The sequence below is a fragment of the Embiotoca jacksoni genome, unplaced genomic scaffold, assembly GCF_022577435.1.
Source record: "Embiotoca jacksoni isolate LCO1_2020_lvr unplaced genomic scaffold, fEmbJac1.0.p SCAF_18, whole genome shotgun sequence".
In the NCBI taxonomy this organism is placed as follows: Eukaryota; Metazoa; Chordata; class Actinopteri; family Embiotocidae; genus Embiotoca; species Embiotoca jacksoni.
Genome location: NW_027185318.1, coordinates 11,647,687 through 11,672,726, shown reverse-complemented (window position 1 = coordinate 11,672,726; position 25,040 = coordinate 11,647,687). Strand labels below are relative to the sequence as shown.

Sequence of the window (25,040 nt, the reverse complement as noted above, 5' to 3'; positions counted from 1 at the left end):
TTTCTGTGTAACCTGAAAACAGTAATCTGCACTTAAAAGTATTTTATAAGTCAATTTCATTTTTAACTTGACTTTGCTTTGAATTGTTATAAAGAAATAGAAGATAATTATTTACATGGACCATAAATAAGATGTAAAAACTGCAATCTTGAAAAACACCATGGTATAAGTAATGGGGACTTCAGCAAACAACTTATTTAAATATAAATTAATTTACCCTTAATATTGTTTTTAAAAGAAGCTTAAATGACTTTAACCCAACTTTACATTGTGGTCTGTAACGGCTCCTTATAATTAATATTTATTATAATAGTACCTGGCATGTTTTGTTCTTTTTGATTGTCGTCTTTTAACTTCTAAAGCTAAAGATTTAACAGATTAAATTTTTCGTTCAAGAGTTGAGGTGTTTGGTTACGTTAACGTAAATGGAAGAGGCTTTAGTAATTCAATTTTAGTTTTAATTAAGCCAATATATTGTAATTTTAGTCATGCATATTCTTTCATAATAGCTAAATTAATGCATCTGAGAAAACTCCCCCTCTGTCATTATGTCTTTGCATTTCCTGCATCACATTACACCCCTGCTGGCTTGCCAAAATATTTAGCCCCTTTTGGCTTTTCAAGACGTCAGCGTCGCTGTTGATTAGCAGCGGCGTCCTCACGAGCTCCTTTAGGAACGCGGCATAAGTTCATCACGAGTCAGATATTTTGGAAACAGGAAACAGGAAGTTGGTAAGTTTAACTTCAGCCGAAGCTAGCCATCACGAGCCAGCTTCAACTGTATTCAGCAGCTGTCTATAAAACTTATAATGAAATATTTAACATTCTATCATCTTTTAAAATGATTAATTACAAAGGTGCAATCTATTTGTATGTGTTAAACAAATGTCCAATCTGCTCTTGACTAGTTTTTGTATAAAAATGTTTAGAATTAGCATTAGCAAGCTTTAGCATTGGCCATCGAATTTTGGTGCGAAGTTTAAAGACAATGAGTTAAATGCAGTTTATTCATTTATCCTATTCAGATAAATTTGGGCAACTCAATTAGAAATTTTAGGTGAACAAACAAAATCATTTAAGGGAAGAATGTTTCAATTTCAATGTTTCATTTTAAAAAGAATGCGTACGGTGGTGTTGAAAATGTCCCACAGCCCGTGAAGGCGTCATCGTTCACCGCTGTGGTTGCAGATCTGCGGGGTCTGGATGATGAGGAGCGGCGGGGATGCTGCTGCCTCCTCTCCGCCGATCACACACTTTTCTCCGCTGTTAGTCTGAAGGAAACACCCGCAGCCATGGTCTCGGACAGTAAGTACGACCGCCTCCGTCTCTGACGTTTATTTATCCCGTGATGGAAGCTTATATCAGCTTGTCGTCCTGGTTTATTTTTGGTGTCTGGGAGAGACAGGATGTGTAGGCCAATTCATACCCTTTTCATCTAATACTGTTGTTTTTCTTATGCAGCGACATTATTGTTATTTATGAGCCTTTAGCAGTCACCAGCTAAAGAATAATCATGTTATTCCTTCAGTAATTCCTTCAGGGCCTTGCAGTGAATTTGGGTTTCCAGCGGGAGACTTGATAGTTGCTTCATCATGGCCACTTCATGGACGCCTTTTTTTTTTTTTTTTTTAATCTCCTGCACAAAACTGTCCTCTTAAAGACTTGCAAATAAAGGCAGGTGGTTTTGTAACACACGTCCGCTTGTCAGTAGCTACACATCAGTGAGCGCCTACATAAGCATGTGATGTATGTGCAATACAGGCTGTTGCACATGAAGCTTTTAAATAGAGATGAATGTCTTAACACAGGAATATGATGCATTGTTGTAGGTTTAACTTCCCTGGCTTAATATAGCATACTGTATGACACAGGTACTGCTGCTTTTTATATAATTATGTAATTTTTTAAATGTAGGTCAACTATTTTTGCTTCAGAAACCTCTAGTTATGCACTCCTATATGAAATAACAAAAATAAAAACATACAGAAAAGGAGAGCAAGGTAAATCTGCTCCCTCATACTCGGGTTTATTCTTTTCAATGTGTATTATCATCTCAGATATATTTTACACTCGGGGGACTGATGTAAACGGTCCTCTTGACTGCTCTGCCAAAAGTAAACGCAACAAAGCAGGCGAGTGAAAGATGTCGGGTCACATGACAGACACTGATCAATGGATTGATAATCTATTTATAATCTCTGTATATAATTTTCTATATTCTTCACTTGTTGTTTTTGACTCCATGAACTTCCACGCAGCTGTTTCTGGACAGCCAAATGAAAAAAACATTGAAGACATTTGCGAGTTAAATTTGGAACTTCTTAACGCGTTTCTCTGAAAGGCCGTTTAAAGACATTTTCAGGAGCTGAATACAGTTTTCTCTGCCAGCAGCGACTTCAAGTGGACAAAACGAGTCGCCTGAATTATTTTGTAAACCGTCGGACCCTCGGTGGCGAACTTAAATCCCGCGAGACGCTCCAAGACAAATGTCACACACTGTTTGATGTGGCTTAAAAAAAATCACATGTCAACAAAGCACCTGAACCTCGCCTCCGTGTGTGACAAGTGCTGCTGAGAGAGATGCGAAGCGGCGTCTGAGCCCTCCCCTGTGGGGGGGGGGCTCCATCGAACAGCAGGAAGCGGTCGGGATGTGTGCGCTGTGCCGTTTCTGGTTGTTGTGGCCTAGTTACAGACTGCTCCCATGTCTAATTCATGCCTCCCTCCTCCTGTGCGGGACAAGAGCGCTTTGAGGACCATTGAATGCCGCTGTATCAGGAAATTGAAACCGCCTTGAAATCCATGTTGGTTCCTGTTTATCTGAGCGCTGGGGAAACCGCAGTCATCTGCCGTCAGCTATTGTCACTTTCATTTTGCTCTACGAGCCGATCGGAGACGCGTTACGATTTTTCAGAGGGGCACATGCAGGTAGCGGTAGGCTTCATTGAAATTACAGCAGATGAAGTTAATCAATCACAGTTAAAACCGTCCAACAGAGGGCATAAGCACTCCCAATATTTGCCTTTCCAGCAGATATGAGGGACACCACCCTCTGGTGTTTTTTTTTTTTTAAACTCCATTTTTGGTCTCCACCACTTTCTTAGAGAAATATCTCAGTAATATATCTGGTCATCTTTGATATTATCCAATAAAACTGTTTACCTCCAATCTCCACTCTTTAGCTGTGTGCCGACAAGTTCAACATGTAAAAGTTCTCCCAACCTGTTAGTGCTGCCCCCAAGTGGCCAAAGATTTGTTCAATCACAATGAAAATTTTGCGGGAAACCAGAACTAAGAGCTAAAAGATGCTACAAAGCGCCACGAAGCATGAACAACCAAGTAATTAGCGTTAACTTTAGATTATTTGTTACCACGGTCATGGCTGAAGTGTCCATCTTAACTTTATCCTCGGCAGACTTTTACTCGACACGTTGGTCTAACCGGTGGAGCTGTTTGGGCTCTTATTGTCCCACGGTACGTTCACTGTCCCCACCTCCCTCCCTGTTGTTGTTTCTTGGTGGTATTCAGGAAGGGAAGTCCGCCTCGCCCACTGGGAAGGCAGGAAAGCTGTGCTGATTGAAAAGCAGCTCGGCTTAAAGGAATCACATTTCATTCAAAGGACGACGGAAGGACGAAGGAAAGAGTTTCGGAATCAAGTTTGTTTTCTGCACGAGTGGGAATAGAAAAGAAGGGAGTGAGGAAGAAGTGAGGAAGGCATGGCCAGCGAAGGAGGAACCACTGAAACTCAGCCGCCAGCAAAAGACAGTAGGTGGAAAGATGGAGAGCTTTTCCTCAAACTACTTTATTCCAGGAAATTAGGATGTTTGCCCTGCGGGGCTGCGGCCCGGTTCGTCACTCATCTCTCTTCTGGTTTGTTTATTGCTGTTTTCAGGGAGAATTATAATTACTGGCACTGATGGGTCGGACAGTACGAAGGCACTGAGGCTGGTTTTACTCTTGAGAAATACGAATAATACGTCCTGTGTTTGTTTGTCTTTTTAATGGCGGGAGGAGAAGAGAGCAGAATAAATGACGAACACAAGAAAGTGATGATCATCAGTAGAATTGTGAGACATCGAGCCCCAATGAGAAAATGAAAACGGCTACAAGTCATACGCTGTTTGACTGGCATTTTACATCTCTTTGGGATTGTTCATCATGTTTCTTTAGTCATGTTGTGTCTCTTTGTGGCCCTTTTGTATCTTGTCGTGATCCCTTTGCACGTTGTTGTGCTCATTTAGCATCTCTGTTGTCAACAGAGCACATTATATTTGTCATTTTGCTTCTCTTCGTGATGAGTTTTCATCCCTCTGTGCTCATTTCGCAATTAATTAATGACCTGAATTATTGGGTTTTGACGTCACCTCGTACTAATTTTTTCAGTTTCTTACAAGAAATGTCGGAAACGGTGTCTGTGTCCAACAGGCCTATTTGGAAATTCATGAAGAAATTGGCAATATATCGAATTAAACGCAATGGATTGGAATTATTGCTTTTGCATGATGTGAAAAATGCTTACGTTTTTATTTATTTGACCTTTATTTAACCAGGTAATATCAATTGAGAACCAATTCTCATTTACAATGATGACCTGTCAGCACAGTCCACAGACCTGAGGTGCATGTTTTTGGATGATGGGAGGAAGCCAGAGAACCCGGAGAGAACCCACGCAAGCATAGGGAGAACATGCAAACTCCTCACAGAAAGGCCCAGGACCGGATTCGAACCCAGAACTTTTTTGCTGTGAGGCGACAGTGCTAACCACTGCACCACCGTGCCGCCCAACACACGTTGAGATGTGTGTGTTCGTCTGCTGTTCCTGCTGTGAGCTGTCACAGTTTCCCCGGCGATGTCAGTGTGTGTGTGTGTGTGTGTGTGTGTGAGAGAGAGAGCTGTGCAGGTCAAACACACTTGAATCAGGGCAGAAGCTTTCAATGACGACAGAAAACAAGGCAGTTATGAACTCATCATATTGAAATAGTAACATTAAAAGGGGTTTGATTTAAGAGAAATGCTCTCCTTCATTTTAGATGGATTAAAAAAAGAACTGGCGAAGTTACCTGCCTCTGAAGAATTAGCTTCACTCATGCCGTGAACGAGCTCCCCTCCAATCAGTGACGTCTCTGCAGGTGTTTCAGCAGCTGGAGTCATGTGCATGTTGTTGTGATGCAGCCTTTTGCCAGCAGATGGCGCCTCAACACCGGTGCTGCAAAGCTCGTTTCCAGGTCGATGGTGGTGGTTTATGAATTTTAAATCCCAAAATATTTGATCTACTTCATCATAATCACAGGTGGATTCAGCACCGTCTGCCTGGAAATTTTGTTTTGTGCCTGATTTTAATAGCAAATGCAATATTTATACCACACAAGTAACAGACGCAGCACTGAAATTCACAAAAATATGTGTTGGGAATTTTTTTAGCTAAGCTTTAACATTTATCATAAAAAATGACAGCAAGTCAGGATTAAATCAAATATAAACATGCCTTTTGATGGCTAAAATAATTATTTTTTTAATGAAATCATTTCAGTCTAAGCTAATGTAGGTTTTAAAATATAGTGAAGTTTGTACTGTTGAACCAAATTCAGAAAGATTCATCTTCAGACGTAAACTATACGAGGGGCAATCTTAACCAAGTTCTTTGAGTGGAGTAGCTTTGTTCGTGATTTAGTTTAGCAGATGTTGTTAGAAAATAAATGAAACAGTCAGTGATTTCTTTGCAGATATATTAAGCGTGAACATTTGACATTTCGCAAATATGTGGCTTAGAAACTTTAAAATGTGTATTCGAAAAAAAAAAAAAAAAAAAAAAAAGTGTCACAGTATGTGCAAGAGTTAACCCTGAAACCTGGTCCATGCGTGTGTAAAAGCTCGATTTTGCAGGGTCAGCGTTGCAGCTAGGGGGCGGTATTACGTGAAACAACCATTTGGGTTCCCTTCAGCTCAAAACAACCACGGCCGACCATTTCTATGAAATTAGGGAGGCATTTTTGTGATACTCCGTTACGTCTTGCAGTTGAAAACGCGTACCGCAAATGATATCATCCTGTTTGTTTCCTGTTCTGGTGAGCATGTTTGCGCCGTGTTCTCATTTGAGCTCATGTGGACCGGCAGCAGCACCTGCCTGGTTCCATTCACGAAGCAGTAAATATTTTGAACGAGGAGGTTTTTTTTGTGTGTGGTTCTAATGCGTCGCTCGGAGCTTCTCTCCAAGTGAAACCCTGAGTTGTCCCTCCCCCCCGTTCATCATCTCATCAACTCAACCCTGAGATGCTCTCATCCTCCCGGCCAATCAGGACAAACAGACCGACGGCGCCATGGTAACATGAGACCTTCTAACGTGGGTGGGAAAAAGCACATTCATTATACCTTAATAGAGCAACTCGACTGTTTCCAGGGAAACTATGATTTTCAGTTTTCCGTTTGTGTGTGTGTGTGTGTGTGTGTGTGCGTGTGCGTGCGCGTGCGCGCGCGCGCATATTGCTGTCAGTGTGTTCAAGACTGAAAACACGATGCGCTGATGTTTCCAATTTCATTCGACCCCACGTCCCAAAAGAAACAACAACAGCTCGTTTGGCTCGTGTTTTAAGTGCAGCGGGGTCAGTGAACGTCACGTGGCCAGCTCTGGACTTCAGGGTGGCTTTTAATAGAAACATCAGCGGGGGTGATACGACGAGTCAGTTTCCTGCGGTTTGTGGTCACCTGCGCCACGTTTTAATCAATTTTGGGCGGTAACTTGTTACTGTAATGTGATTACGTTTTTTTTTTTCAGTAATGTGTAGAGAATTAGTTCATTTTCTACCGAAGACTTGTTACATTTGGGGGGTCGGTTAGTTCAAGTTTGGTCCCAGTGTTCACCGGTCAGACTGGTCCACAGTATGATTCAGGTGCGAGAGAGGTTTCAGCCTCGACTCCAGGTAAATCTAAAGTTATTCGATTCTTTAAATATTTTGATAAGTAAATGATTATTTTAGTGGGGGTTTTTTTGGGTTTTTTTTTGCTGCACTGCATTAATGTTAGCTAGCGAGTTTCACTCGACAAATGAAATATAAAGACGATGGCAAAAATAATTTAAAACAGATAGCATCTAACCAGATAAAGCCGGTCCAACTGTGATTTCCAATTTGTTTGTAAATTGGTTTGAACCTCATTTTGTCTACAGCCTTTCATAGATCTGTTACTTCACCAGTGAAAGTTTAGTTGTACATTTTATTTTTACGTTTTTATCACAAAAATCGAGAAAATTCTTTTCCCCACTTCTGTGACATGTCAGTCGAGCTTCTTTTCAGTGTGTCTTTACATTATTGTTCAGTCTGTGTCGATGAAAAATGCAAAAACATTTCATCATAGTTGTCGTTTGGAAACGTTACCTTTAGTTTAGTTGTTGCCCAGGTGGTTGAGAAACATTTTTCGTCATCGTTTTCGTTTACGAATTTAACATTGGCCCCCAAGTGGCCAAAATGAGTTACTACAGAAGCGCAACAGGATAACGAAAACAAAAAAAAATTGAACAATCAGAATTTGATCGATTTGTTCCTAAAACTTTTGCAGAGGCAAAAAGAGGCGTTCATGTAACATTCACGTGTGCGGGGAGCCGAAAGGAAGCGAACTGGCTTGCGGCAGTCTCTATTAGCTATTAGCATCCTGTAAACCAGTATTTTGTAAATCAGAACAAGACATTTGAAGACATCGCCTTGGACATGGTTTTCTGATATTTTGATATAAATGGAGTGAGCAGATAAATTGATAACAAAAACAATCCTATTTTGCTGCTGCAGTAAGAAAATGAGAGGGAAGAAAAGCAGGTTTTCAAAAATGGCACGGTCATGGTGTCACTCGTGTCCAGACTCCAGAGGAATAATCCTCCTGTATCCTCGGGGCTGCCTTCATTACACTAATACTGAGGAGAGAGCATTCAGATGTGCGTTATAGTGATAATCTGTGTCGACAAAGGGTCAGGACACACACACACACACACACACACACACACGCAGGCCTGCAGTCCTGAAACTAATTACCCACAATAATGAGTGACCTGATATTGAACTGAGCGAGACATCAGGCGCTTCTTTTACTCATCGCTAATAAAGAAGAGAAACGGGGGGGGAAAAAAAAAAAAAAAAACGACGACAAAGCAGCTCGTTGCTCTTCAGGATCGCTCGTATCTCTCGTTGACGAGCGGGTGACAACGTGGCGTTCGCCGCCGTGAGACTTTTCATCCGGCGCTCACATCAAAGTGCCCTCCCTCCCTCCCAACCTCCCTCCCTCCCTCCCTCCGCTCCGGAGCACTTCAAAGCCGAGGCTGGAAAAGTCAGCAGCTGCATAGTAATCAGGGGATGAGGATTTAGTATTCACACACAAACAACCTTTCACGGACGTGGCTGTCAGAGATAAGGGAGTTTTATATTGCTGTCGGTTCAATCTCTCCCATCTCATTAAGCCTGATCTGATGCCTCCCATTGACTCCTGGGTCACATCGCCCCCCCCCCCCCGTCCTCCCTCCCTCCCCGATTCCTTGTTTGCACAATAATTCATCCGGTTCTGGCTTTTATACATTCGCACGCTCAACTGAACTGTTTCATCCCCGTTTGTGCTATTTTTAATCTCTGATTGGCTCCCTGCTGGTTTAGTAACACAAACCACCTCCCGAGGAGATTATTTTAGTTTTATCTAATTTATTCTGTAAACATGTATGAACGACAGAGAGAAAACAGTTGAAATTAAAGTCCTGTTGAATTCTGCGTGTGCGTGTGTGTGTGTGTGTGTGTGTGTGTGTGTGTGCGTGTGTGTGTGTGCGCCAGTGTGTGTGCAGCAGGTGTGAGGACAGACTCTGACCCAGGGTGTCTTCCTGTCCATCTGGATGCAGACAGTAGGAGGCTCTGAGTCTCCAACAACGAGCTCAGTGTCTGACCGTCAGAGCAGCTGAGAGGGGAAACTCCACTTTACAGCCGCGCTCAAACACACCGTCCCAACATTTACTGTCTCGCTGCGTTCACTTCTGCAGGGAATTTTGTGTTTTGGATATTATGTCAGGTCGTATTCAGAATCAGGTCTTAGTTCTGCTTCATGTACAACTTCAAAGCTTTTTCAGTTATAATAATGTTCAGTACTTTGTGATCTGCTGCTGATACAACGTGGTTCCCATCCGTGTTGTATCAGTCCCCCGTTGTTTAAAAAAAAAAGGTGATTACGGAAATAAGGCCTTTGTTTGTCTGCAACCAGAATAGTTAGAAAAGTCAATGGGGTTTTGAATGGGTGTTTGTTTTTGTTTTTTTTCTCACTCCTGCAACACTACAGGAGCCAGCTGCCGTTGGTGACTCATTATAGAAGCAGCTTATGTGAGTGGATGTTTTCGGTGCCGAGAGAGACGGGGAAACAAAAGGTGGCGAATAAAAAAAATAAATAAATAAACGATAAATGAGAGCATCCTCGCGCACCTGCACCGCTGAGTGCTCTCCGTGGCGTCAGCGCTCAGCAGGAAACGCACTCGTCTCCGTGTGCTCCCTTTTGATTTCTGCTCGCTGGAACGTCACCGTGGAAAGGGGAGTCGTTTCCAACCCCACCTCACGCGTTTCTATTCATCCCACTGAGGGGGCCTCATTGAGAGCGGAGTCGTAGGTCCTCATCTCGTGTCTTCGTGTCTCTCCATCTCCACCTCAGTTTGTCTCTTCGCCTCCAAACTTTCATCCCTCCTTCCTTTCTCGTTCAGTCCACATGTACTTCCTTCCTGCCTTCCTTTCTTTCTTCCTTCTTTCTTTCCTTCCTCACTCCCTTCCTTTCTTCCTTCTTTCCTTCCTCCCTCACTCCCTACCTGCCTCCTTTCCTTCCTTCTTTCCTTCCTCACTCCCTGCCTTCCTTCTTTCCCTCCCCACCTCCCTCCCTTCCTTCCTTACTTCCTTACTAGACGCCGGCGTCCACACACCTGCCACACCACGTGTTAGCTGTGATCCGTTAGCATGACCAGCTAACCACCTCCAAAACCCAAACAGCCTATCGTTAGCTTGGCACATGACCTTGCCCTGAACCTGTGTACTTCAGTCCAGTCAATCCCAGACGCTACCTGACAGAGTTTCAGGCTGACGTCAGCAGCTGCGTCCTGCTCTCCATGACGCTGCCTTCAGATGGGGTCGCGTTTACGTGAAGAGTCCATACAAACGCTGCCCTCTTTTTGTATTCAAGAATGGACTCATTTCCAGACCCCGATTTCTAATAAATGTGATAAAAAAAAAAAAAAAATTTAAAGTTTATTTGTTGTTGTTTTATCACTTTACTTCCCTTTAAGTGTTCATGAGCAAGCCCCCACCCCCCCCCCCCCCACCCAAGCCGCCGCTTAATCCCAGGAAACCAACTAGGAAACTGTCTAGCAGCTGTATATATATATATATATATATATATATATTTTTTTTTTTAACACTGACTCCAAGGGTCAAACTCAAATACTAAAGTTTCACTCGTTCTGTCTGTGTGTATCACATGTACCATGCGTACCGTGTGTGTGTGCGTGTGCGTGTGTGTGTGTGCGTGTATCCAGGCTGCCTGTTTGTGTGGTCTGATCAGTGTGTCATTGTGTGTCCTCTCTCCCTCTCCCTGCTCCTGCCAGTCACCCCGGAGGCCATCGGCTTCCTGTCGGCGGTGGGCGTCTTCATCGTGGCGTTGGCCGTCCTCTTCCTCTTCATCAACAAGAAGCTGTGTTTCTCGCGCGTCGGCGGCCTGCCCTGCCTCGAGCAACACGGCCGCCGCAAGAAAGGACGAGTGGGAGTCCGCCAGGGGCTCGGTGAGTGGCCGACATGTTTGTTAAAACACCTCAAATGACTTGCGCTCCACTTTTAAAGCGCCCGTGACGTCCACGTGTTAAAGGTCCCGTCTTGTACATATTCAGATTTACATTTCTTTTTTTTTTTTCTTTTTTTTATAATAAAGTAGATAAAGGCGAAGGGTAGCCAACAAAACCGGCTCCTATTGCGGACAACTGCGAAGAATTCCATCGACAAGCAGCAAAACCTGTGCGGTTTGTGTATTTTTACATTTCGAGCGAGAGCCGCCGCTCGCCACGTTGCACGTTACGCAACCCTGAAAAACGTCTCCGAGAGAGGACGAGCCTCCCGCAACGCGTCATGACTCCAATTAAAAAGAGTAACGGAGAGCGAGAATGCGGGTGATTTCTGTGGGCGAGCGTGTCTGCATGGGAGAAAGAGTTTGGGTGAGTCAGCTGCGTCCAGCCGCTCACAACGAAACACATTAACATCATAAAACCTTGGAAGACAAAAAAAAAAAAAAAAAAAAATGCGGCAGAGGGAGAGGAGGACGGTCAGGTTGGGGCTTTTTGTCCTCGCGTTCCCATCGTGCAGTTCAACTCTTTTTCTTTCCTCCCACTTGTCAAACAGCGCGAACGCCCAGAGCAAAGGTTACTAAAGGTTAACTACATAAGTACATTACGTTCTTCTATTTCATGCTCACTGCTCTCTCGTGCAAAAATCACAGAAGCGCGGCCGACGGCTTAAATCGAAGACGACGCTTCAGACGACCTTTCGATGCCAGCCGATGGACATCGAGCCGCCGTCCCAAAAGCGCCGCCCCCCCCCCTCCCCCCCCCCCCCGGTTTCACTGTGTGTAATTAGATAAATTTTTGTGATTGCGCAACCGTGAAATAGCAGCATTAAGTGATATTGATATTGACAAAGTCCAAACAGCAGGTCGGATGGTGGAATTGAAAATTCCGCACCGGCTCAGGAACAAACCCAAAACGAGAATAAAAAATTTTTTCGCCGGGAGACATATGTGTATCCACTTTCATGAGTTTTTGAATATGATAAAGCCTCCAAAAAGGCAAATCACTTTTCGTAAGAATAATAATAATAATAATGATAATAATAAGGAACGATAAAAAGAAAAATAATTCCTTGAAAAACAATAGGGCTTTCGCACCATCGGCCTTAACAACACAATCATTTTTTTTTTTTTTTAAAAGGACACATTTTTGTACAACAGACTTTTTGGCGCATCATCGGCGGAAAAGCATTGAGCTGCGTTTCATTAAGTTTCCCAGCAAGCCAACGTGGAATACGTTCACGTTCGCACCTGCTGTGAGCAAACAATGAGCTGGTTTTGTCGGCTCCTCACCTGCAGCAGGTGGAGCTTCTGGTATTTCCTGAGCAAACAACACATCCTGTTTGGAGTCTCTCCGTAACATTCGCCACCCAAAAACTCCTCCGGAGCTTCACGGGACGAGGTAGGGGCAAATGTGGTTTTAACTGGGAAACAACTTTTTTTTTTTTTTTTTTTTTTTTTAACTCTTGTAAAGAACAATAAATAACTCAAAGGGAAAACTTTGTATGTTCCCAGATTTTTGTTTTGTTTACATTTCCGGCATTATTTAAAGCGTTTAAAGGTGGTATTTTAATCTGTCAGTCCAATTTATTTTACCTCAGTACTTTGAGTTGAAGTAAAACTACAGGATTTGACTTCAAACATATGTTTTAGTACCATTATCGTAGTGCTACTTTCTTTAAAAGACCAAACACCTCTGTGCATGAGAATGTGACGTTATATTGTATTTACTGTATGTGGCTTTTCAACTTTATACTGTCGACACGTTTATGAATGAAGTGGCACGCATCATGTCAAAGGTTTTTCTTTATTTTTTTAATCATTTGCTGGAAGTGTAGAAGACACTGTTACTATGAAATAACACAATGAAAAAAAAAAAAAAAAAAATAATCCAAAAAGTGTAAACAAAAGAAAACCTATTTTATATTTTGGATTCTTCAAAGCAGAAATATGCTGGCTGTTCAGTCAGGCAACTGGCTGTGTCAGCGTGAACACTTTCTGACCTCAATTTGGCAACTAAGGGCTGCAACAAACCATTATTTCCCTTATGACTCAATAAATAATTGAGTCTCGAGAAAGTCAGAAAAGATTAAAACAAAAATAATACTTGTTATAATTTATAAAAGCTGTCTTCAGAGGTCCTGTTGGTCCGGCCAATCATTTATTTCTGTGCATATTTGATTTATTTATACTTCGATCTCCACAGTTTTCATTCAAGTATTAAAGATTCCCAGAAAAGGATTTATGTATGTAGATAAAAGAAGAACTATGCAGTTAGAATAATATTAAAAGTTGAATAAATTTGTCTTAATAGTATTCAGTGCTGTCCCCACATAGCAGCCACTCTCTCCAAATGAAATCCCATTTAAACTATCTTTTAGCCAATGATCTTGCATTGTAGGATAAGGAGAAATAGCAGCAGCATTTTATGTATTGAATTAATCCATAATTATATTACTTGCCTAAGTTACTCAGCAGGTGAGGCCCGAAGTCATTCAGCCACATGCCTCCGCTGTGCGAGCATCTAGAGGACAGAAGTTAACAGACCAAATCAGCTGTCGCTCGCCCACTCAGAGCACAGCTTCCTCCCTGCTCTCTAGGTAACCATGGCGATCGCTCAGGTAGGCACAGTGACCTGCACTTTGGAGAAGAGGGGGCTGATCGCTCCGCCGCCGCGTCACTCATTCAGCTGTTGCTATCCAATTATGGTCAAATTATGAAAGGAGTGAAGTGACCCTCCGCCGCATTAACAGGCTGCATCGTTCTCATCGGACGGAGCCGAGCGGAGCTTTAACTCTCTCTCTCCGCACACAGACAGGAGGTTTAACATGCCGAATTTGTGAGCTGGTTTATTGTCGTTTCAGAAAATCCCTTTGTGACAAATACACCGACGACAAAACCGCTTTACAGTTTCAGAGCGTCACGTCGTCGAACAGAGCTTTCAGGGCTGGAGGGAGCTTTTGGATTCCGACGTCCGAAGCCTGAAAAAAAAGGTTCAAACGTCGCCTTTCTCTGCATTTTAGAGTACGGCCGCTACTTTAGATGTGCGTATTTAAAACGTACTAATACGAGAGCCTAAGTGTGTTCACGCCGTCGAGTACGGAAACACGTAGCGCACTATTGGGGCGCTCGTACTAGTCCACGGATTCTGTGTGAAACGGCGGGAAAAAAAACGTCACCTCCAGCGGTCTCGATTGCTAAGGGAGAGGGACCACCCCGCCTATTTTCAATAGGCCGAGGAAGCGGCAGGTGTTGCGGAACGCGGCGCCACGCAAAAGTGTTCATTTTTCACCGCCAAACTACCGTTGGATCAAAGCCATCGGGTGCGTTTGTCGCGCCCCGCGTTAAAATAACAAAACGCAAGCCGTCAGATACGTCGGCGGGCGATTCATCCACTCACCAAAATGAACGCACGGACACGCACGTTTAAAAACGATCTTTACTTCCCGTGATCTATTGCACTTGACGAACTCTGTCAACGAGAGTTTTATTGGGGCGACCCGAGCGTCTGTCTTTAAAAAAAAAAAAAAAAAATCGGACATTTCAGGCCAGAAGTGACGAAGCGTCTCCTCTCCTCTCCTGAACTCTCCCAGCTTTTTTTTTTTTTTTTTTTTTTCCCGTTTGTCACTCCCTCCGTTTCCGTGTATTTCTGCATCCCTCCCAGTGAACAGCTACGGCGACGACGATGACGACGACGCCACCAGCTCGTCCGACAGCGAGGACGAGGTGCTGAAGCAGTTTGAGATCTCGGTGTCGCGTTCGCAGAGTTTCCGCGCGGCGACGTCGGCCAACGGCGCCGAACAGCCGGCCCAGCAGACGCAGCTGGCGTTGGGTCGACGCCACAAATTCAGCCGACTGTCGGACCAGGAGGAGGGCAGCACCGAGCCGTCAGACTGCGAAGGTATGGAAAATATTGATTTTTTTTTTTTTATTATTCTTTTTTAAAGCTGATGACCAACTGCTCAGATTTGATAAAATTAGAACAAATCCCGCGTCAAACCTTTTAGGTCACATTTCGACTTTAGTGTCTGTTAAGCTTCTGAAATGCTGCAGGGCTTTTCATTTGAAATGGATACGGGAAGGACCTTTCAATTCATTTATTTTTATTTATATAAGCGCCAAATCACAACACGGGTTATTTCATGGCACTTAACACATTAAAGTCCTTACAGCAAGACTTTACAATATTATACAGAGAAATTCAACAATTCAACAATTCCCACATAAGCCAGGAGGGAAAAAAAAAACTCCTCTTAAAGGGAGAAAAACCTCCAACAGAGGGAAGGAAAAAAACTCCCTCTTAACAGGAAGAAACAGGGCAAACGGGAGAGGATCGAAACGGGGCTTTGTGCTCGTAAAATATAACAAAGTACTCGTCAAACAGAGAGAAATAAAAGGACGAGTACCTTCGCCGGCTGAGCTAAATATGGTATGAATGACAATGAATGAGAAAACGGCAACATTTAAGTTCCGTTATACCTTCATGTGTCGCTAACGGAGGTCGAGATCTACACAGGGACTCCGAGCCGTTGGCGCGCAGGCCCGACAAGAAGCCACCATAGAGCGGATATAAAAGTGGACGTCGCTGAAGTGCCTTAAGCTGCAATACCACCGGTTGCCACCAGAGGTCGGCTCCAGAAAGCCTCCACAGACTCCCATTCAACTTCTCCCATGAAATTTGATTTGTTTTGGTGCTGTTGGCTAAAGTCGCTCCATCTTATTCGTTTTTCTAGTAGTCCATTTTTAAAAATAATCCCGTCATTAATTAGAAAACAAGCCTCAAAAAGCCTCTGTTTTGATTGACAGGCCTGTTTGTACAGGCCCTGCATTCAGGTTTCCTCTGTCGGGGGACATAGTATCGTCGGGTTTCCAAGCAGATGGCGTCAGATCCACCGTCAGGTCGTCCAAAATATGGTCAGGAAGAAGAAGAAGGCGACGGCGGCCAAACTCCGAACTTGAGGCTTCGTGGCGGTTATTAACGGCACAACGTGTTACCGATTCTTCCTGGAGAGAAAAAGCGGCGCGAAAGCGCCGCTAACGTACATAAACCACGTTCATTTCCATCTCGGCGAGCAGAAACCCGAACGCGCCCGTGCTATTTTCAAACGAGCAGCTGGAGGTCGGCGACTCTGTTCGGTCACTCTGTCTCAAACCGTCTCGCATATCGTCCACCTTTTAACCATTTGGGAGGCGCAGTGACACAACCCACAACTGAACGACGTAACACACACACACACACACACACACACACACACACACACACACACACACACACACCGCGGATGACTCGCCTCCGCCTGTTGCCATGGCGAACTCTCTATGCAGCCATTGATATAACAGTCAGTCCGACCTTAATGACAGATTTGGAGGTAATTGCTATCGATCGGTCCGGGGGGTGGGGGGGGGGGGACGACTTGTTCGCAGAGCGTTTCTGCATCGGGGAAAAAGGCCAAGCTTTGAAACTTCACACAATATCACCTGTGTTAACACACGGCTCCGCCAAACAAGGTTTAGGAAGCTGCTTTTAGATCGTTGAGACGAAATTAGACGGCACACAGAGGTGACATTCATATCCAGCTGCAGCAGTTCATCTCTTATCAGTTTACAGAAAAACTGTTTGCGGTTTGTGTTTCAGCCGTGTTTGACATTTTGCTCGCTGGATTATTACACAGATGTTAGCTGTGACTTAAAAAATTTCCCCTCGGGGATTAATAAAGTATATACCTACCTACCTACCTACCTTAATACCACGGTAGACAAATGTTAGATTTTTGAAGTGTTTCATAGACTTCCAGGGACAAATTTCTCATTTAACTTCAAACTTCTTCTTTTTCTTTTTTTTTTGCACCAACTCACATTTTTCCATTGACTGAAAGTGCAGTTTTAAAATTCACTTTGCTTTGTGTCTTGATGCACTTCGATTTTGTTCGAATGTCAACCTCGTATCACCCGTCGGTTTGCGAACGGCCGTTATGAAGCCTCGAGTTCGGATTTTGGCCGTCGCCATCTTGCTAGTTCGGAGCAGTTCGGAGCCAGAAGTGACCATATTTGGACGAGCTGGGGGAGGAGCCAGCGGTGGATCTGATTCGGTCTTGAGTGGAACCCCGACGATACTACGTCCCGCCCAGCAATAGCGGACTGCGCCACAGGCCTGTCAATCAAAACAGCCAGCAATGTTAGCCAGCTAAACCGAGATTATTGGTGTATTACTCGTAAATTTATTGACTTCTAACTTTATGAGACTACTTGAATGGGAGTCTACGGAGCCGGACGCTTTTTGGAGCCAACCTCTGGCGGCACACAGTTGGTGCTGCAGTTTAAAGCACTTCCACGTCGGCCACATTTTTCAGACCCGGAAGTTACGTCCACTTTTATATAGAAATATATCAAATATATATATATATATATATTAACAAAAAAAAGGTTGTTTCTTCCCGCAGAGATGGAGGCCCAGAACCGGCAGGGTTTCCAGGACCCGCTCTCGGCGGCCGCCGCGGAGATCGAGAGGTCGTCGACTCGCGCAAACTCACACAAACCTGCCGTGGTGGAGGCGTCGGCCGCCAGGGGCAGCCCGACCCCGAGTGCGAACCGGCAGGCTGCGGACGGCAGCGAGGACACGCAGAAGGCCGCGGACGACGATAAAAACGAAGCCACGGACAGCTCGTCCACCTGGAGCCCGGAGGTACTCGGAAGCGCGACGGCAAACATTTACCGACGCCCCCGAGCGTTTATGAGATGAACGAGCGCGAACGTCCGCTGCACCGCGACAGGGTGGAGGAAACGCCATTGCACGCCGGGACTTTTCCGAACTTCACGACAACTAACACACTTCACACTTTTCCGGTCACCGAAAAAAAAAAAAAAAATTCAAATAAACCGGAGCGGGGATTATTTAACGGGGTCGGCGAGCCGACCGCAGCCCTGCTGTTATCCATCACGCTTGGCAGAGGTATCGTCGTCGCTCAGCTGCGAGAGGATTACGAGTCTGCTATGGTAATCCGCTCAGGTTCCCTTTGGAAGAAACAAACCCGACGCGGCTCTCCGAGGCCTCCCAGGTTGTTTTTTTCCCCCCATATAAATAGTTGATATTTCCTTCGCTCTGCGCGCCGCGTTGGCTGACAAAAACACCAGCTCATGAATAATAATGGACGTGTGCGTAAACGGAGTATGTACATGCATGCGAATGCGTCTACTTGTCATGCACATCTTGCTCCGTGTGGTGTTCGGGCGCGCGTCTCGTGTGTTTGCGCTCGTAGGAGAGCGGCGATGTGGAGTCTTAGCAACCTCTCAGTCACCGAATAACACTTTGAAAATTGGGAGCAATCTGTGCTGTAAACACCTCCCACACACACACACACACACACACACACACACACACACAAGGTGATTCTGTCTTCTAGAAATGCTTCATAAATAAGAAATGAGGTTGCATCAGTGGAGCTACAGGAGAGTCGTGTTGTAGCGTTTTATTTATACAGTTGCATAACAGCCCTGCCGTTGCTGAAGCTACAGCTACTACGGCTGCTAATAATACGACTGCCCGCGCTGTGATCACCGCGGTTAAGTCCTACAAACTTCACCTCCATCGTTTGTCTCTCGGACTCGAACATCCACACTTGTGTTTTTCACGGCCACGAATACGTCGTGATTTATGCTCACAAATGCATTTGTCTTCTTGACACCAGGAGCTATTTAATTAAACACAGGAATGTCAAATTAGCAACTTTTTTTTTTTTTTTTTTTTTACCTTCTACTGCTCACACATGCAGTCACGCCACAGTTTATGCACTTGGATATAATCAGGGTTACCGCGGCGACGGCTCCCCAGAAGCCATCACTGACTGCTAAGCTGAAGTAACACCCGAACAGGAGCGCTGTGAGTTTAAATGTGCTGCAGGTTAAATGCTGCTGTAATGAAGAGTTGAGCAAATTGACTTGGTGAAGGTAGAGCAGCGTGTTTTCAAACACAAAGAAAGAATTAAAGACCTTTGTGACAGTGTGTCAACAGAGAATTGAGCAATATAACTTTATGGTCGATATCTGCTGGCCGGCGCGCTCGCTTCATAAACATTCGTCGTTATGATTCCCTCTTCGTGTTTGTATCTCCTGACCTGCACATTCAGTACACTCCAGCAGCAGCAGTAGCTCTCTGATCATTTTATCGTCTCTGCGGTTGCCATGTCGACGGCGACACTCAGCCCCGCTCGGTCAACACTCGACACAATCGATGTTGAGTTTGTTGACTGCACGGGAGGCTGAGACTGAATGGGGGGGGATTTCCATTTTATGACAGGATTTCTGCTCATTTTTCTCTCTGAACATTAAAAAAAAATAGAAGAATCATCATGAATCAGGTCGTTTAATATTAATATGCTTTTCCATGTTTGAGTTTCCCCAAAATGTATTTCTGTTGGACAAAAAAAAAAAAAACGAAACATTGATCAGAAGGTTTATTTGACCTATTTGCAAAGCAAATTAACTTTTTTTTTTTATTCTAGTTCAGCAATCTGACATTTATTTTAATTTGTATTTAAGCATTTGATAAAGGCTTCAACTAACAAGTATTTCCATTACTCACCAATCAGCATGGTGGTCGGAGGCTTATAGCTTTCAGGTCATGACCTCATGAACGGGATATCTCAAGAAAACCACGAGGGAATTTCTTCACATTTGGCACGAACGTTCACTTGGACTCGACGTCATTGCGCTTCGCCACGCCCACCGGTCGCACCGATTGGTCCGGCTTTCAGAGTGGCCGACAAAACCTCAACGCGAACAGCGTTTCCAGAACATAAAGCGTAAAGCTGTGAGCATGCAGCTCCTATCGGTGGTGACGCGTGACAAAGGTGAACCTGGTTGCGCGATACTGAGGTTCTTTCTGTTAAATAAAACTCCAATGTTACTTTGTTTCGTAGCGTTCACCCGCGTAACATGCGACGATAAGAAGTTCAGAAATGTAACAAAGGAATGGCATCTTTTAAATCGTGTTGGTTTAATCAGTACAAAAACCAACATGTAAAAAAACAAAACAACATTTACTGTTTTACTGCATGTTATGTGAAGGAGCATTTCTTGGCCAGCGCTGTTTCCTCCTCTGGAGTCTCAACTGGTTTACTGGCAACTTTTCACAGGCAAAAAAATTTGAGAAAATGTCTTCTTTCTTTTGGATTTTTTTCAATTCCTTGGATAACTCAAACTGAACGACTTTTTTCCCCGTCCCGTCCCCCATCAGCAAGAGCAGCCTCCCGTCGACGAGGTCTCGTCCCAGCCGGCCTTCTCTTCCCCCCGAGCTCCCATCTCCAAGTGCGGAGACCTGGTCCTCTCTCTGGAGTACCGCCCCGCCTCGGAGAAGCTGCTGGTCTCGGTGATTTCGGCGCGGGACATCCCCGACAAGGCCCGCAGCGGCATGGACTCCTGGCAGGTGCACATGGTCCTGCTGCCCTCCAAGAAGCAACGGCACAAGACGTCGGTGCAGAAGGGCTCGCTGCCGCACTTCAACGAGACCTTCCGCTTCTCGCGCCTGGAGCCGTCCGACCTGCGGGTGTCGGCCGTCAGGTTCAGGCTGTACGCGCTGGGAGGCAGGATGTCCCGCGAGCGCATGATGGGGGAGAAAGTGCTGCGTCTGGGAGGGCTCGACGCTGACGGGGGGACGCTGGAGGCGACGCTGGTTCTGGAGCCTCGGAGCAACCTCAAGGTGAGTAGGAGAAATGAGGTCAAAGTGACGTAAATGGCTTCTGAGTGGTGTTTTTACAATCAGAAACGGAAAGAGGAGGGGGGGGGGGGCACTGTTTTTTTCCCCCTCACAGGTGTCGGAGGCGGAGCCAAAATATATGAATAATGAAGATATCAGTGAAATACCGTGACATTGACTCGAGACCAGTGCTGTGTTCCAAATGACGTGCTTCCCTTAGTACACTGACATGTCAGGACTAGGAAATGCATGTGCACACATCACCCGCCAGAATATCTACAGCTTTCATCATTTTACCCGGAAATCAACATGTTTTTGTCGCCCTCTGTTTAAAACACTCAATAAACACACTGATTCTTCTGTCCAGCAGCAAGCAGGAGTGAAAAACAAACACTTTGGGTTCAGGAACATCTGCAGCTTCCTCAGACGGCTCAATGTGAAAATTCACTCACGCCGGTGGCCCCGCCCCCTTTCTCTACAGAGCCAAGATGGCGACCGTTTAGGGTGGGAAAGTGTCCAGCGTTTCACACTCCTTTTTTTTTGGACCGTTTTGAATGCATCATCCTGGTACTCGTCGTGTGAACGCACTTATGCACTCAAAATAGCGAGCGTTCGTACGTAAGTACGCCGTTTGGAACACAGCACAGGTTTTTGTTGGGTGGCCGTTTACTTTTCTGAAGTTTCATTGTTTTCTTAATGAAATTTGATATTTTCCAAACTATTCCCGAGTTTAAAAGAATTGAATTCACTGCTTTCAAATACTTTTCCAAGACCCGCAGGTACCGTTCGATCAGATCCACATCCCCTCTTCCATCCCGCCCCGCCGCACTTCTCTCATTGTGTACCAAACAGCGCGAAAGCCGCTCACCTGTCTTCCGTCTCTCCGTCCGTCCTCAGAGCGTGGACTCCCAGCTGAGTCTGTCCGCCGTGTCCCAGAGCGACAGCGCCTCGTCCACTCAGTCGCTGACTCACGGCGGCGTCCCCGAGCTGCTGGTGGGTCTGGCCTACAACGCCACCACGGGACGCATGTCCGTGGAGCTCATCAAGGGCAGCCACTTCAGGAACCTGGCCATCAACAGGCCACCAGGTCGGCGGGGAGATACACACACACACACACACACACACACACACACACACACACACACACACACACTCATCGGGAGGGGTGGAAAGTAACTTAAGTGCATTTACTCAAGTTTCATTTTATTCTGTTTTTGTAATACGGCTCAAGTTTTAGGTCCACGGTGAAATCGCAAATGTTCACGCTGTATTTCATGTCCAAAAATGCGGTGATGTTGATCAAGGGGCATCATTTGGAATACTTCCTTGTGAGGGTCATGCACGGTCTCTGAACTTTACATCTCCGAGGCAAAACGTTGTACTTGTCACCGCGCTGCGTAGAATTCTCACCACGACAACCTCTCCCTGCCTCCAGACACCTACGGGCGACTGACCCTGCTGAACTCGGTCGGCCAGGAGATCTCCCGCTGCAAGACGTCGGTGCGCCGCGGCCAGCCCAACCCCGTCTACAAGGAGACGTTCGTCTTCCAGGTGGCGCTGTTCCAGCTGTCAGACGTCACGCTGCTGGTGTCCATCTACAACCGCCGCAGCATGAAGCGCAAAGAGATGGTGGGCTGGATCGCTCTGGGCCAGAACAGCAGCGGCGAGGAGGAGCAGCTCCACTGGCAGGACATGAAGGAGGGTCGGGGACAGCAGGTCTGCCGCTGGCACGTCCTGCTGGAGGCGTAAACGCCGCCTTCCGGACAGGAACTCGTTTTTTTTTTTGTATTTCAAATTTGATTTTAAGGCTGAAGGGGGAAAGCCGGAGAGCATGGCGGAAAGAAAAGACCGGAGATTTTAAGGCTGGAGTATTCGAGAACTCGCCACAGCCGTCCAAACCCGGAAAAACATCGAACCCAAGTGGTTTTGTTTGTTTCGGCATTAAGAACAAGTTCATCGACCCGTAGAGGCTGACGGAAACTCAAATTAACATCCTTTAGTTGGTGATTAGGGAAAGAAAAAAGAAGAGGCATGAAGGTAAAATATTTCTTTGTCATGTGAACTTGTAACTCTGCAGAACGTCCGTCAGCCTCAAAGACGAAGCCGAGAATTTGTCCTTCCTGCTGCAGTTCTGCTTTTCTGGTGAAACGTGGTGTTAGAAAGTACTCGCAAAATAGAAAGGTGTGTGTGTGTGTGTCTGTGTGTTTGTGGGTGGGGGACTTGTTATTTCTAACGTTCTCTCTCTGACGGTCAAATCAGTGGAAATGTAAACGTAAATGCACCACATTCTGTATCAGCAACAAATGGCACAAAAACAACAAAACAACACCGATTTCATGCATGCAGCTGAAACTGAAACCATTTATTCACGTACATCCAGCCGTCCCCTCGGAGTCGTGCCCGTCGGACACATCGATCCGTCCAACCGTCTGCACATTTGTCCAGTTGTACCAGCGTGGACCGAACGGCGCCGTCCGATAGCGGAGAGACCGATATGAAAACAGGTTGTAAGTTTACGTCCTCACGTTTCAGACGGAGCTTAAAGAGCTCAGCGTATCGGTAAAACAAGCACATGCCGGAGAATTTGCAGCTGTGAAGAAAGCACATCGATTTTTATGGACCGTAGTTTCTCTGCCATCTGGTTTGTCTCCGCGTGAAATCAGTAAAAGGTCACTTGACTCTCTCATTAACAGCCGATAATTGAGGTTCAAACCGTCCAATCGGGGACCCGAAACCGCCTCACCGGGCTCCTTTTGACATGAAGATTTTTTGGGATCTCGGTTCCTGAACATTTTCACCACTTCGTTGTCCCCCGACGAAGGCACAATAACAACAAAACAACGAGTGGATTTGAAGAGCAGCGGGTCTCTGAGGCTGAGCCCGGCTTTCATGCTTTCGTGTCACGACGCACAGCCCCCACCCCACCCTCCACCCCCTCACCCAACCAAGACAAGCATTAACACAACAGGCAAAATGTAATCAAGAAAACACTTAGAGGTTATTTGAGAGTTGTGGGGTTTTTTTCGACCTGAAATTTTGAAGGCGGCTCTTTCGCTCCCATCTTTGTAAGTTCATCTTCACGGTGTGGCGTTCTCGCCGAGGCGACCACGTGACCGTCGGAGACTCCAAAACGGAGCCCGGCACGAGAGTGGAAGCGCCGATATTTTATGATTCAAGCGGAGCAGGAGGACGTCACATTCATATTCAGCCCCTCATTCATATTCTCCCGAAACCGCCCGCGCCACTATGCAGGCAGGAAGACCAGCAGCTGGAGACTCTTAACACCGCCGGGACGAGTCCCATCAAACGCTGAATGATGTTATTTGGCCTCGGCTTCTATCGTCTTCACGTGGCAAAAGCTCATTTCGACACCCATCAGCGCTGAGCTACAAAGAGGATTTAAATAGCTCACTGCAGCTGTGAATAACAGGCAGTGAATTACCCTGGAAGTGTGTGGTATTTTTTTTTTTTTTTTTTTCGCACGCTCTCTCTCTCTCTCTCTCTCTCCGTGGTAATTGGTGGTTGCAGAGCCGTAGAAATCGTACAGTGCGATGACAGTAATGCCGCTGCTAATGCTCCCATCCTCTTCCCCCAGTCTGAGCGTCTTTTGAGTCACGAGGCAGCAGTTCAGCCCAGGAGGGGAGATTATGTTTGTGTTTTTTTTTTTGTTTTTTTTGTCGACAGATAGGTGAGCTGCGAAAACCCTTCGGGGGGGGGGGCAGATGGGGGGTTTAGGGGCTTCACACATCGAGAGCAGAGAGAGTTTGTTTTCCTTTGGGGCAGGTGACAACCGAGTCTCTTTAGAAACCAGTTGGTGGTTGGAAGCAACTGCAAGAAATGATGGTCCGTGTGTGTCTTAAAGGGATTTAGTTCACCAAAATTACAGTGGACAGGTTTTCCCTCCTGAACCCGTCATTTTAATCGGCGCACACACTTCAGCTAGTTTTCAGACTTCCCCCTTTTGTAACTCATCCAACAGTCACGTCACCCATCGGTTTGTAAACGGCCGTTATGAGGCATCCAGTTCGAGTTCGCCTGCTTGGAGCGGTTTGGAGACGGAAGTGTCCACATTTGGACGAGCTGGGGTGGAGCCAGCGGTAGATCTGGCTCGATCTGATTGGACGCCCAGCGTCACCACGACAGTGGAAACCTGACTGCACCACAGGCCCGTCAATCAAAACAAAATTTAGAGGCTTATTTTCTACTTAATGACGGGATTATTTTCAAATGGGCCGCCAGAAATCTAAAAACAAGGAGCGGCTTTAGCTAACGAAACCAAAATGACAAGTGGATAAACTTTATTGGCTTCGTATTTCATGAGAGAAGTTGAATGGGAGTCTATGGAGCCGGAGGCTTTTTGGAAGCCAACCTCTAGTGGCACTCGGTGGTACTGCAGCTGAACACACTTCTGCAAAACTTTTAAACCCAGAAAGCTACATCTGTTTTTATAAACAGTCTATGAACTCGTCAGACAAACAAGTCAAAAAACAAAAGTCTCAAATGGACGCGCAAGGTTCCGCATGCC

The 25,040-nt window shown here is 45.5% G+C and overlaps 1 protein-coding gene across 3 annotated transcripts; it reads left to right on the top strand.

Moving 5' to 3' along the window:
* The first annotated feature begins 1,189 nt into the window (after positions 1-1,189).
* syt16 (synaptotagmin XVI) lies at positions 1,190-24,224 on the top strand. Of its 3 annotated transcripts, none has more exons than XM_069152813.1 (7): positions 1,190-1,305; positions 10,598-10,771; positions 14,489-14,725; positions 17,265-17,506; positions 20,057-20,518; positions 21,413-21,602; positions 21,951-24,224. In XM_069152813.1, exons 1-7 carry the CDS (start codon positions 1,293-1,295, stop codon positions 22,262-22,264), a joined length of 1,632 nt encoding a protein of 543 aa, XP_069008914.1. In that variant the 5' UTR covers positions 1,190-1,292; the 3' UTR covers positions 22,265-24,224. The 3 variants fall into 3 exon arrangements, with proteins under 3 accessions (XP_069008914.1, XP_069008912.1, XP_069008913.1); XM_069152811.1 differs by having other exon boundaries at positions 10,529-10,771; XM_069152812.1 differs by lacking the exon at positions 1,190-1,305 and adding an exon at positions 3,403-3,762.
* Positions 24,225-25,040: the final 816 nt, after the last annotated feature.

Bases quoted from the DNA above. Each gene is read 5' to 3' on its own strand.
- syt16 (XM_069152811.1), top strand. The intron at 10,772-14,488 runs GTGAGTGGCCGA...CATCCCTCCCAG, and splicing joins GGGAGTCCGCCAGGGGCTCG to TGAACAGCTACGGCGACGAC. The intron at 20,519-21,412 runs GTGAGTAGGAGA...GTCCGTCCTCAG, and splicing joins AGCCTCGGAGCAACCTCAAG to AGCGTGGACTCCCAGCTGAG.